General features: G+C 43.1%; 1 protein-coding gene across 1 annotated transcript; it reads right to left on the reverse strand.

Moving 5' to 3' along the window:
• Positions 1–219: 219 nt before the first annotated feature.
• RCN1 (reticulocalbin 1) lies at positions 220–14,735 on the reverse strand. Its single transcript, XM_083445333.1, has 6 exons — positions 14,114–14,735; positions 9,494–9,687; positions 8,075–8,253; positions 6,533–6,593; positions 2,847–3,046; positions 220–1,525 (listed from the first exon to the last, which is right to left on the reverse strand). Exons 1-6 carry the CDS (start codon positions 14,353–14,355, stop codon positions 1,418–1,420), a joined length of 984 nt encoding a protein of 327 aa, XP_083301459.1. The 5' UTR covers positions 14,356–14,735; the 3' UTR covers positions 220–1,417.
• Between the last annotated feature and the right edge of the window lie 4 nt (positions 14,736–14,739).

Genomic DNA, 14,739 nt, shown 5'->3' on the forward strand with positions numbered 1-14,739 from the left:
TTGATATCACGGGAAGGAAAATTTCATCAGGACATGAGCAAACTAGCATTTTAAGATTTTGTATGAAACCCTTCTTCATTCCCACTTTAAGACCTTTATTATCCAAAAGATGTAATATTTTTTATCGTTCGTATCTTCAAGTCAATACAGGCAAAAATGCAATTGTATCATATGCAACAGCTCATATGCATTCTGAAATACAGTTCCTCTCTAAGCCCCTAAATTAAAAGCTTTTATTAGCTGATAGCATAAAACCTCCTTCAAGTGGCAATGCATATGTATATACACACATACAACAAACTCAGACTCTTGTGCTGTATAGCCTCTCTGGAAATTCAATACAAAGTCCAAAGGCTCATGAATGCTCACAAAAGGCCCAGTTTGGAAATGCAGTGTGTCTTCATTTCCACTGTGAAATGACTGCTATCCACCCATAATATTCGGCAAAACCCACTTCATAAATATGAAGCGGATCACTCTACCAAACACAGGGAAAGTGTAGAAAGCAGCAGCTCTGCCGTTTGAACAGAAACATCACACCGTGTGGCAATGCTGTCTTTCAAATGCCAATGAGGTTTATTGGTTCTAATTTAGGACGATGTCTTTAAGCCAAGGCAGGAGCTTCCAACCATTCATATAGTTCCCTCCACCCAGGGCTTCTCCATCTGCAAGGGAACGTGAAAGCCACCACTGCCATGGAAGTGGATGGGAAGCCCAAACTCTGTACACATGGAAATCCCAAGGGAGGAAAGTGCTGTTGCATTTAGGTCCTGCTTCAAGGCTTCCCATAGGCATCTGGTTAGCCTCTGCAAGAACAGGATGCTGGAACAGATGGCCTGATTCAGTACAGTTCTTCTTCTGTCCTTATGAAAAAGTCTCCTCTATCAAAGGAAGCCAGCATGTCAGGAAGACTATCCTACCTATTGTGCAATCCTGCATACGTCTACTCAGAAGTCCCACTGAGTTTAACAGGAGTTACTCCCAGCTAGACGTGTACAGAATTGCAGCCTGACATTTTTTAATGTGTTATGAGGGAGCACTGAACCATTAGCAACCTGCCACACACACACTTGCAGTGTGAATCAACAACATACAAGGGTATCCTATGAGGCTACTCATCTTCCATACTACATTTTACAAGCTAAGTCTCACCAATGTCAGCGAGAATTCCAAGTCTGAGTATTTATGGCTGAGGTGAAAGTGTATCAAAAGCTATAACTGAAAAGTGCATCCTCAAAATTATACTGAAATGTATAATAAAAATGTGCAATTAAAAAAGTGGTAAACCTATTGTATATTCAACAATGCTAAAAACAGCCTTATTAAAAATATAATCTGCTAAAATAGCCGCTATTACTTTGGTTATATACAGGAAAACATGACCCAAGTCTCTAGTGTATTTGCTTCTCAAAAAACATCATAGCTCATCATGGTTTTTTGTGAGGTCTTCTCCATAATTTGTTGCTTGGCTTCCAACAAACATATTCCAGTTGTCCAGAATCTCTTCTTTGGTTAACATGTGGTCCTGGAGGGGGTGGAAATGAAAATCTTCAGTATAATCTTAACTGAGCTTCTGTTAAAGGGCTTGAGTGCTGTGTCTAAAAACAACAGAACTTTATTCTGCTCTGTGATTCACTAAGAAAAGACCCTCATGGCATGAGGCAATATACTCATAAGCTGTATTTACTCAAAGAGTGGGCAACATAAGCACTCTTTGTGTTTAACCAAATGTCAGTAGAGCTCTGAGGTTTACCAAAGTATAAAAGTATCTAGTCACACACACACACACACACACACACACACACACACCCATCCCCACCAAAATTATATAAATGAAGACTATGTGTCCTCAGAATGCTGACAGACTGTTGGCCAAAAAAACGAATATGGAATAGTGTCCTGGAGGGGGACTGACTGGAACACTAAACAAGAGCACTCTTTTGAAATTTCTAGTGGAGGCTGGTCTATTACCCTGGACTATCTTATGTCAATTTTAGGCTGCCCTTGGGTTTTTTAAACATATTAGTTTTGTATTTGTAGGATTTAACTTTATAAATTTATAAAGTTTATAAAGATTTTACTTTATCAAGCCTCATTGCTAGAATCTATTTCTCTTATATGCTGGATAGGCATGACTGTGGGAGAAGGCAGGGAATATAAACATATCAATCAAATAACACACCCAGACCCAGCCTACACCACTATCTTTCATATTTCTAGTTGCAGGTTGAGGAGTGTCTCTGAAACAATCAAGCCCAGTTCCCTTCTGTATTATGGAGTTTGATGTGAATATCTGGGCTCCTCCAGCATAAAATGTTTCCCCATTCATTACAACGGGAGGATTAGAACATGGAAAAAGAGCCCTGCTGGATCAGATCAAAGGCCCATGTAGTTCACCAACATTTTTCTCCTGCCGCTCACCAATAACTGGTAATCCAAAGGCATATATGGAGGAATTCTAACAGCATATAGGTATAATGACTTGTAGGCATTGAAAGTTTTGTGGAATTTATCGGCACACTTCCACTGTTATGAAAAGTTAATACAGCACACAGAATTCTATGCAAATATGACCACACATTGATCTCGGAATTAGAACACTTAATGTAAACTCTTATCATTTGGGTCTAACATTTGGATCTCTCCCACTTCCATCATAGTTTACTTTTTCTGTGTTTCCTGAATGATCAGTGGGTGGCATTAACATTATCAATATTTATATCAATTTTTTGTGATCTCCTTACAGAGTCCTTCAGGTTTGACTCTTGGTAGGCTGACATTATATAAAAAGGCAGCAAGTAAACCAATAATCTACCATTCATGAACTCTGTGAAAGAACTAAGTACCTTGTCGACATCTGATTCATATACTAGGTGTCTGGCTTCAGCCTGTGCATGGTCATAGTCTTGTGGGAGAATCCAGTGTCGTATCTCCTCTTTATCCATCTTCCCATCCTTGTTGAGATCCCGAAAATCTGCAAACTGCTCCCGTTCAGTTATTACCCAGTCAGGTTCTGGACCACCATCTTCATGCGCAAACATATCAGCTGAGAGGAAACAGTGTCATGCTTATTATTTATTGTTATTTGTTACACTTTCTTCCATTCTTAACCTCTCCTGGTTATAAATCCTGGGGAGGGGAGGCTTCACTCTAAATACTTTCACAACGATGACCTGCTCTCTATGCCTATTTTGTGTTTGATTGGTGGGCGGCCCATCTCCTCTTTATCTTCATTCAGCATTTTGCTTGCTGTGCCAGCTGCTGTCAGGGTAATAATGCCAATCACCACCATAAGGAGGCAACCCCCACAAGCTTAAATATCTCACACAACATATATACATTCTTTCCCTTTCCTAGAAGCTAGATCTGCTACCCTGATCTGCAATTTCCTCTCCACAACAAAGCAGTAGGCCGCATGAAGAGCAGGAAATAATGTAAGATGATGCAAGGCCAACAAGTACAACTTAGTAGGTAATTTTGAGTGCATCTTTGGAGATACAAGTCATTATATATGGTGTATTAGAAAGAGGTGTCATTTTCCAGCTATCGACTGTGTAAATTACCCTGGTGAAGACAGATGGAACACTGCTATGAGTTATCTATTGAATTATGACTTATCAGTCTAGTACCTTCACTGTTATCACTGTGCCCATACCATTCAATAACTGTTCTGCTACCTCAAGGGAGGGGAAGCTTTTCCAGATCACCAGGCCTCCCTCTCCTCCATCTAGACAAGCAAGAGGCATTAGCAAAGTTCAAGGACATATTCTAGCCAGGGAACAACATTCAGGGTGAAAAGCAAGGCTAAGTGAGGGGTGTGGCCTGAAGAAAGTTCCAGGGGCCATATAAGGAGGCCTAAAAGGCCACATTAGGTACCAGGCCTGGGTTTGCTCACTTCTGCATTAACTTATCAAGACCTGCCAGAAAAGATGGAGAGCAATGCTCCAGCCAAACACCTAAAGAAAAGCTGCATTCCCATCATACCATCTACTTTGGGCACAATTAACTTGGCCTTGAATATCACCGCTCACCTATAAAGAATGAGAACTGCCTCCAGATAAGCAGGCACAAACATCTTCTACATGTACAGAGTTTGTTTGTTTGTTTGTTTGTTTCATGCTGCTGATATACCACAAATGATTTACATCAGGATTTTTGTCGGTGGGCAGTCTAGTAAAAAGTGATGTGGGCTTTTAACTTTTGTCAACGTATTTGTAATGCTCAATTAAGCCATACGATGGTGGTAATGAAAACCGACGTGGAGGCTGATGGTATCTGTCAGACTTTGAGATCTACATGGGGATTATCCCCCTGGCCATTGGCAAGCTTATACAGCCTTAGTGCTGTTGAAAGTTAATACAAAAAAAAACAAACGAACCAATATCTAGGCCCAGTCCGGCTGCTGGCCAAAGTGGCAAGAGTCTTTGCACAAAGGAGGAGTATCCTCTCCTCTCCTCCACACATGTATAAGAATGACAGTGGTTCTGTGGACAAGGAAGGTGGAATCTCATAATTTCTCATGAGGAAGGAGAAATCATGTGAAGTGGTCAACCATTAGTGAGGGCTTCCATTTGTGGAGAGTGCACATCACACACAGTGTAGAAAAAGGCATATAGTGGTACCTCAGGTTAAGAACTTAATTCGTTTCGGAGGTCTGTTCTTAACCTGAAACTGTTCTTAACCTGAGACACCACTTTAGCTAATAGGGCCTCCTGCTGCCGCGACCGCGCGACTTCTGTTCTCATCCTGAAGCAAAGTTCTTAACCCGAGGTACTATTTCTGGGTTAGCAGAGTCTGTAACCTGAAGCATCTATAACCTGAAGCGTCTGTAACCTGAGGTACCACTGTATTCCTGTTCGTCCACTGAATTACTGTTGTCATCCACACAGGTATTGGAAACTAGCCATATGCTATCCATAACTTTTATGGAAGTCTGACTATACTTCTCAAGTGGAAAAAAATAAGATCCTACCTGCTACTTACTCTCTTTACCTCTTCCATGTGCTGTCTGTCTGTCTGTCTGTCTGTCTATCTATCTATCTATCTATCTATCTATCTATCTATCTATCTAAGATTTTATAACCTGCTCTTCACTGAATATTTCAATCCCAGAACAGGGAACAATAAAATAATAAAAATATACAGGAAAAAAATTATAGAAATGGGCCAGTTTCAACTAAGCAATTGCACTAGTGTGAGCTAGCACAACAAGTCCTGCTGTTGCAACAGGCTTTCCATCCCTCCTCTCTTCCTGTGTGGGCCACACCCTATGGGCTCTGGGGGAGGTTGGAACCCCGAGAAAGATTGCTCCGTTTAGCAAGCAGAAGTGTTTGTGCAGACAAATGATCATAATGTTCCTCCCAATGTACAAAAATTAAGAGAATTCATCAAAACCAGTCCAATGAATAGACTAAGCAGACTAAAGGCTCCATCATAAAACAAGCTAAACTACAATTGGAATTTCCAGTTTAGTCAAATACCTGGGCAAAGCAAATAAGGACATATAGATTACTAAAACAATGAAATGGGCTCAGCAACATTTTGCATTCTGTCTCACACCAGGGATTGTCCACTCACTCCTCGTTTCTCATGCTCACGAGCAACTGACCCAGGTTCTTGCCTTCAGTGGTTCAAATCGTTACAAGCACCCTCAGCAAAAGCCCCCCACCCTCTTTTTCTACAAAGACAAAAAACTGCATCTCTATTTTGGTTTTTACTATTAGAGTTGTATTTGTTATGCTATCTATGTGGCATTTTGATAAGGTTCCATGTTGCGTTATCACCTTTTGTTATTCATCCTGATGGAGAAACGTATATTTTTTTAAATAAAATGTAAAGGAGAACTTTGGCCCTAATGCCTTTCACTCAGTAGGTTTCTTCTAAGGCTGGAGAAGTCACAACTCTTTCAAGATCCCCTCTTACGATGCAATCACAATCTTTTATGCTAGGTTCAGAAGTATGGGAAGAAAAAGGACCCAGAGCAACATTGCATCTTGTCTCTGCCAGCAAGTGTCTGTGTGAATAACATCAGAATCAAACGAGCAATAGTGGGAAAGGGAATAAAAGGCAGAAGGAAACTTGGGGAAACAAAAATCATCTACATGAAACTGGATGGCTTTTAGAGAGACTTGGGGGGTGGGAGGGAAGCCTTGGTGCCCCAAGAATTACTTCTCTCATATTAACTCCTTAGTACTGAACAACATTAAGCACTCTGCGGCAAATGCCAATGGTGCTTTGAAAATGCAAGAACATGAGGGGAATCAACAGGGGCCTGCTTCATTGTTATGCATCCAGAACATCCCTTTTTGTAATATATGGGGTTGACACAACCAGCACTCCAAAGGCGCCCACTTCCACTGAGAGAACCACAGAGGGTGCCATGTACTTTGGTAATCTGAGGTCCAAACTAGACATGACAAATGTCGCATGCCTCTTTCTCCCCTTGACTTGGGGAGAAAACTGTCCAAACTAGGCATAATAAAACTTTTAAAATAAAATAATAAATATTGGAAATCCCCTTGCTGCAGCTTACCAATGTATTCATCTTGATCCACAAATCCATCCTCATTTTTGTCTATGTCCTCCAGGGTTTCCTGTCACAATAAGGGAAAAAAGCTGTCATTGCAGAGGTGTGTATTTGTTGCCCAAACCGATTATAAAACCATTTCATTCTGAGCTGTCACTTTACATCAAGGGTAAAGTCTTTAACACACACACACACACACACACACACACACACACACGGAAATATCAATAATGATATAATATTGACAAAGAGAAAATATTATCCCTAAGCTTAAAAAAATCCCCCAAAAGTAAACCCCCAAACTCATAAAAGTGTATTCATTTAAAAATCCGCCAAACTACTAAAATAGAACATGTCCTGCATATATATACAGAGAGAGAGAGATAGCTTCACAATAAACCTTGATAAGCGATAGGGACTGCTATAAATGAATTAATATCTTATGAAATTAAAGAAAAGCTTATTCTAAGCTTAATAATAAAATAATTTTTTAATCTATTGTTTGTTTATTTATTTTGTTTACCACCCTATGCCCATAGATCTCAGGGTGGTTCACAACATAAAATTAAAAAACACAGGTCTAGAATAAAATAATTCTATTCTGTCATCTAAATCAGGAATGATGTACCCAGTCCCAGCAACTAAGAAAGGGCTGTAGCTTAGTAACCGAGAACATGCTTTACATGCATTAGGTGTTGGGTTAACTCCATGGAATATCCATGCAGGGCTGGGAAAGACTCTTGTCTTGATACCCTTGAGAGCTGCTTCCAGTCAGTGCAGACCAGGGATGGGGAACCTCTGGTCCTCCAGAAGTTGCTCCTATTATCCCTGCCCATTAGCCATATTATGGGGGAGTCCAAGAACATCTGGAGGGCCACAGGTTCCCCATACCTGGTCCAGAAACTACTGAACCATACAAGGCAGCTTTTTGTGTTCCTAGCAAGTCCCTGAATAAGGGACATCTGAGGAAGAGCGAGGTGGTGATGGGGCACAGGTGGCTCTGTAAAACTCATCTCATAGGCCACTACAATGGACCTGCGTTGTCTTGCTGAAGCAGTTGTGTGCCTGTAAAATCCAGGAGGCTGAAAGGGTTTACCAAAGGCAGGTGCAACAGAAATGTGCAGGTCTGGTTGCACTGACTTACACAGGATGCTGCATTAGCTACAAAATCAGTTTGAAAAACCTTCCCCACACTGTAGTGTCAGCCAATGTAGTATGATAAAATCAGGTTGCTTGTCTGATGGAAGTACTCAGCAGCACACTTAAAGATGACAACATTCTGGGCAAAACTGGTTCAGGCCTAACCTATCACTTTGCTTCCAAGCTTTCTAGCTATTCATGTGATATTGATCAACATATTAGGGAGGTCACCAAGCAGGTCACGTTTAAATAACCAAAGCAGGATTATTTAAACAGCTTTCCTTCCTGTTGAAATAGCTGGCGACTATTGTCTGGGAAACCTTGCCCTGAAAGATGAGGAAGCCAGCTTTCAAACCTCTTTAATAAACGGAAACCAAAAGAAAGGAGATTGGCTTTTCTGCTGCTTACTAGAACAACAATGTCTTTCATATGCTCAAATTCCTCTGGGTGAAGGAAAGCTGTGAACTCCTCGCGAGTGACTTCAGAATCACCATCCAGGTCAGCTCTTTTGAATCTTCTTTCATCCCTGGGCATCATTTTTTTGAAATTGTGCTGCTCTGTTGCATCTTCAAACTCGGCTGGGTTTTCTAGAAAACCAGAATAATAAGACAAGATGGAGACAAACAGGACTGGTGAGTATGTAACAAAGGCCTGAGTGATGCCTACAGATGATATGTAACTTGAATCTGACCTGAACCCTTCTAGAAGTAAGAAATTAGACCAAAGGTCTATCTCATGCAGCACTGTGCTTCCAAGAAGATGCCTCTGTGAAGCCCCAAAGCAGGTCTTCAGTAAAATACACGGCTCCTGCTGTCGCTTCCTAGCAACTAGTATCCAGAGCCATCCTCCCTTTGAATCTGGAGGTACTATATAGTGATCGTGGCTAAGGTAAAGGGATCCCTGACCATTAGGTCCAGTTGTGACCGACTCTGGGGTTGCGGCGCTCATCTCGCTTTATTGGCCGAGGGAGCCAGCGTACAGCTTCCGGGTCATATGGCCAGAATGACTAAGCCGCTTCTGGCAAACCAGAGCAGCGCACGGAAACTCCGTTTACCTTCCCGCCGGAGCGGTACCTATTTATCTACTTTGACGTGCTTTCAAACTGCTAGGTTGGCAGGAGCAGGGACCGAGCAACGGGAGTGCACCCCGCCGCGGGGAGCTCACCCCTTTGTGGGGATTTGAACTGCTGACCTTCTGATCGGCAAGTCCTAGGCTCTGTGATTTAACCCACAGTGCCACCCGCGTCCCGTGATTGTGGCTAGTAGCCACCAATAGCCTTAATCTCCACAAATTTGTCTAAACCCTTTCAAAGCTAATAAAAACATAGGGCGAGAACACATGCTATGTCATAATGACTCCAGAAATAATATCAAAACAAGTAAAGTAGTCTCTCTTTTTTCTAAGCAAAGTGAATTTGTGCCCCTGACATGCACAGCTAGTACTCAGATTACAGGTGAGGAACATCTGGCCCCACAGGCCTGGTTAAGCGCATCAGAAACCACCACCCCCCCGGCTCTGCCAAATAGAAGTCCTGCCAGAACTGGTTCCACTCAGGAGTCCCTAACTGCAGGTGAATCCTGCCACAAGCAGGGCTTACTTTCAGCGCTATATATATAAGCTTTGCTTTAGGCATGGAAAGCAGTACAAGATTCCTCTTTCACATCTGCAGCTGGAAGTGAAGAATCAGGAACAAACTATGAATTTGCTTCTGATTCTTCCATTGAACTGTGATTTCCTGTCATCCTAGGACTGGTGGGCAAACATGTTGGCTATCACTCTGGGATTCCCAAGTATGCCGGTTCAATTTTGTCTCTCAAATTTACTCACCGAGGTAATAGCCATATGTGGCTTGTTTGTATTCTTCCCAAGAAATTTTGTTGTCTTTGTTGAGGTCATAATCCTTCCAGACTTTTGCCACGTTTTCGAAGATGTAGCGTTTCTGCACTCGCTTAATCCAGTTTTTCAGTTCCTCTGTGGTGACGAAGCCATCTTTGTTATCATCAATTCGATTAACAATTTTCCTGCAGTAATGGAAAAAGTAAAATGTATGATAAGAAACTGAAAGATTTCTGCAGGGTTCTCTTGAACAACTATGTTTGCGAGAGACAGGGCTTCTAAATGGTACCTATGATGACCCATTTCTGAGTAAATGACATAGTGTGGTACTCAACTAAGTTGAGTACTTAGGAGTAAAGGTAAAGGTACCCCTGCCCGTACGGGCCACTCTTGCCAGACTCTAGGGTTGTGCGCTCATCTCACTCTAAAGGCCGGGAGCCAGCGCTGTCCGCAGACACTTCCGGGTCACGTGGCCAGCGTGACAAGCTGCATCTGGCGAGCCAGCGCAGCACACGGAAACGCCGTTTACCTTCCCGCTAGTAAGCGGTCCCTATTTATCTACTTGCACCCGGGGGTGCTTTCAAACTGCTAGGTTGGCAGGCACTGGGACCGAGCAACGGGAGTGCACCCCGCCGCGGGGATTCGAACCGCCGACCTGACGATCGGCAAGTCCTAGGCGCTGAGGTTTTACCCGCAGTGCCACCCGCATCCCCACTTAGGAGTAGACACATTGAAATTAATGGACCTAGTTGTTGTTGTTTAGTCATGTCCGACTCTTCGTGACCCCATGGACCAGAGCATGCCAGGCACTCCTGTCTTCCACTGCCTCCGGCAAATGGACCTAGTTATGTTCATCAATTTCAGTGGGTTTATTCTAAGTAACACTCAGAGTAACACTGGTTGCCAGCCACAGATTAGAAGTTTTGAATTTAAAGACAGATCAGTAGGAGTCAGAAGAAGTTTCTCCACAGGTTTTTATCTTCCAAGAACACTCCCAGGGCCTTTCAAGGTGGGCATTTGGAATATTTGTTCTCTATTATCTCAGAAAGTGTGTTTGAGAAGAGAAGGAGTTTCATGTAGCCAACAACTTATTCTCAGTCACAGTTGGATTGTCCTTGTCATTCTCTGTCAAAAACTCTTCTAATGGAATATTGTTGATCAAGCATGTGGAACTGCGTTTCCACACTTGCTGGAAAATGTGACATTTTCCCACTGTCAGTAGGAGAAAGAAAACCACAGAAACATTTATCATTAGAGAAGAATGTTCTGCTTAGAAATGCAATATGCATGCCAGCTCCCCTTCTCTGCTTACTGTAGCAAAATGACACTACTGTATTACAAACTGCAGTCAGTGCAGTGTTTAAATCTTCTCCAGCCTACCGTTGCTCAGTGGTAGGCTACAAGTAGGGCTAAAATCCATCTGAAGACCTGGGAAACCATTGACAGTCAGCATAGATAATATTGAACTAGAACTAGATGGACCAAGGGTCTAAACTTAGACCCTAAATAAGACAACTTCCTATGTGTTGCTATGATCTTCCCCTTCATCTGAAGATCACAGAGTCACTCACAACATAAAAATACCAATAAATAATTGGTAGAAGACAGTTTGGAGAGTTTGGAAAAATTAACAAATAATCCACATCTGGCTGGAGAAACAAACTATAAAGATTCTTTTGAGGCAGACTAGCACTGTTTTATTGTTTATGCAAGCAAAGATAAAATGCATCTCCCAGCAGCATACAAAACTTTCTGGCTGCTATGAACATTGTAAACTTGACTTTTGATACTTTCTGATGCTTACTTATAGATTGTTTGCTAGTTTTTTTTGGGGGGGGGGTTACCTTAGACTCTCCTTGTCTCCTCTAGGAGATGAGGGCAGGATTGTTCTGTCCTATTAAAATTATGTTAATAAAAACTCTAAAACAAACTAACTTCCATGCACAAAATTAGATGCCAGGGAGGGGCATTCTAGCTTAGTTTTCTCCCTGATATCTAGATGTTTATTTCCAGGGATTTCTTTTTTTAATGGAAGAGCATTCAGTTATTTAAGTTCCCACTTGCAGTCTGAGGTAGTACAGTGGTACCTCGGGTCAAGAACTTAATTCGTTCCAGAGGTCTGTTCTTAACCTGAAACTGTTCTTAACCCGAGGTACCACTTTAGCTAATGGGGCCTCCCGCCACCGCCACACGATTTCTGTTCTCATCCTGAAGCAAAATTCTTAACCTGAGGTACTATTTCTGAGTTAGCGGAGTCTGTAACCTGAAGCATCTGTAACCTGAAGCGTATGTAACCCGAGGTACCACTGTACAGTTAACATGGGACCACCATTTGAACTAGGCCGCAAATATCAGATCAGATGTAGCAAGCAACAGCAAAAAGCTGGAGACACTGGTTTCAAATAAATGATAGTGGAATGAAAGATTGCTGGACTGTTTTAAAGAAATCTTAATTTCCAACTTGCAGTGCTTATGGATAGTCATGTTGTGAGAAACAAGCTACCAAAGCCGATACGATGATAAGTGCTTGCAACAATTTCCCACAAACTTTTTCAGAGGGACTGCAAGTTGAAGCTCTAATGACCAATCTATGCACTATAATGTTTACCATATGGGGCCAATAAAATTGCCTAAATACAAGATGGCACGAATAATGCAGGAGAAATTATACAGCATAATAAACTCTTCCTTCCATTGGCCTACTCTGTGTTCCGAGTTTGCAAACTGGTGCCGAACAAATTAAGAACTTTTTTTCCCCTTTTAAGAAAGGCATTGGTAGGGAACTGGCTCTGCAACCCCAGCCTGACAGGTGGGTAGCACCACCAACCTCTCAATCACAATGGCATCAGTTGACCAGATTTTGCCCTGGATGTTTGTACTGGGAACACCCTAATGGCTTTCCTGCCCCTGTTTTAAGGGATTTAGCAGTGAAGAATGAATAGTGTTTTATTGTGCCTATGCTTTTCACACCAATTTTTACCACTTTACTGCAGATATCATTCCCTTTATTTCCCCAAATGCAGCATTAGGTCAGGAGGGAAATCTATTCCTCTTTCTACCCCTAAACCAAAGTTGGGAAGGGGAAACAGAAGAAGCCCCCACCCTACCCCCCAACAACTCAGAGGTGGACAGAAGCAGAGCCTCACTTTGTACCTGTCTGCCAACTGTATTCTAAGCTTGGAGCGCTCACTCACCACTGAGGGAAACCTACACTCTTCTACCTTCCATCCCAGCTCTGAGCTAGTGTGGTGTAATGGTTAGAGTGGTGGACTAGGCCTGGGAAGACCCAGGTTCAAATCTCCACTCTGCTGCGAAACACGTTATATGATCTTGGGCCAGTCAGTCCAGATTAACCTTATCTCAAAGGATTGTTTTGCAGATAAAAATGATGCAGGCTTGAGCTCCTTGGAGGAAAAAGCAGGTGTATAACAATACAATATTATATTGCATTATATAATATTATATTGTATTATATATTGCAGAGGGGATTGTTCTAATTGATATGGGTGTGACACACACCCAAACTAATCCTGGATTGGCAAAGTAGAGCAATTAAATGAACCTTAAAAACAGGCAAATGTTTTCTGTAGAGATCTAAGCACTCTTAGATTCTGTTCACCCAAGTCCAATGGTGCCCAACTCATCTATAAACTCCAACTCATCAGTCTTCCTTTAAAACTTTTTGGCATTAGTATGACAACTTTCAAGCCAGTTACTAAACTTCAAGAAGGACCGAAAAGCTTCCCTACTGATTTCTAAAAGATAGTTTTGGGGGTTTTTTAATGAAATTTTGCCCATTCATTATCAGTACATTACAACTGAGTTGGGAATAGGGCACACCTGCTTGGATTAGGATTTCTTTTACCCTTGTCACCAGACCTTGTTTGTATCTGATTCTTTATAGTAATAACCCCCCCCCCACACACACACTGTCTGTAACTTTACACTCCATGCAGAGGATGAGGTGGGTTCTGGTCCACGAAAGTCTAATAACATTCTTAGTCTATTAAGATGCAATAACATTATTGGTCTCTTAAGATGACAAAGGACCCTTTGGTTTGCTTGCTTGTTTTTCTGCAACAAGTGCCATCGTTCCTGGTCACCATTTTCCCCATAGCGGCTATGGCCAAGTGATCTCTCACTCAAAAGAGCCGCCACCGGCTTTTAATCGACTGCACAAAGCGGGGAACGATCAGAATCCGAAAGCGCCTTTCTTTTCCCGCACAAGTGCACTTTCCCAGAATGAAACCATCTCTCTCCCCCCTCTCTTCCGCGCTCCCTCCATTCCAAGCAGCTTCAGGGGGGCGGGCTCCCCTCTGCCACGTTATCAGCAAATCCTGGGAGCTCTCCCGTCTCTGCCCAACCTAGCACTCTCTGTCGAACTCACAATACACTCCCTGGGGCTAAAAGTGACAACCTGACATAGTGAAAACTTTTTTTTTCCCGTAGAGCGTGGTTTTGCTTTTGGTTTTAAACTCGAGAGGCGCGCCTTTTTAATTTTATTTTTCCACTTTGGGAAGATGAAGATGGGTGGGAGAGGAATAAAGCGAAGGAACTTTCACCGGGTCAAGTAACTTATGGGGGGGGGGACTAGGAGGAGGTCGGTCTTACCCCAGCCTTTCTTTGCTCTCCTCTGGGGTGAGCTGGTCAAAAGTTTTGGCTTCTTCTTTGCCCAGGAAGGCCTCGTGGTCGTACTGGAAGCTCTGGTTGTCTTCGTGCTGCCGATCGCTGAGCTCGGGCTCCGGGTGAACTCCCCTCTCCTTCCTGAAAGTGGGGACGCCCAGGGACCCCCGGGTGCAAAGCGTCAGCAGCAGCCCCGCCGCGAGGTAGCGGAGAGGGGCTTCAGAGCCCATTGTGTGCACCGGGCAAAGGGCGATCTGGCGTGCAGGAGGTGGGGGGGGGAGCGCGGCAACGTCGGGGCACTGCAAAGAACTGAAGAAGCAGAAACTTCAACTTTCTAGCAGGCGGTGGAGGGTCAAGTCGACTCTTTGCGGGCTCCTCTCTCTGCAAAAGCCTGCCACGTGCTTAAGCGGAGTTCCCAGCCCAGCAGCACCAGCAAACGTGCCCCCTCTCCTTCTCTCTCCCTCTCCACATGCACTTAAAAAAGATTCAACGGGGGATCGCACTCCTGCCCCTGATCCAACCCCCACCCCCCAATTGCACAAGGCCGGCTGGAAAAGTGTTGCTTTTAGGAACGCACAGGGGTGACCTAATTTGGGCCGGCCGATGGAATCCCC

The sequence above is a fragment of the Podarcis tiliguerta genome (genome assembly GCF_965153285.1).
Source record: "Podarcis tiliguerta genome assembly, chromosome: 1".
Classification (NCBI taxonomy): domain Eukaryota; kingdom Metazoa; phylum Chordata; class Lepidosauria; order Squamata; family Lacertidae; genus Podarcis; species Podarcis tiliguerta.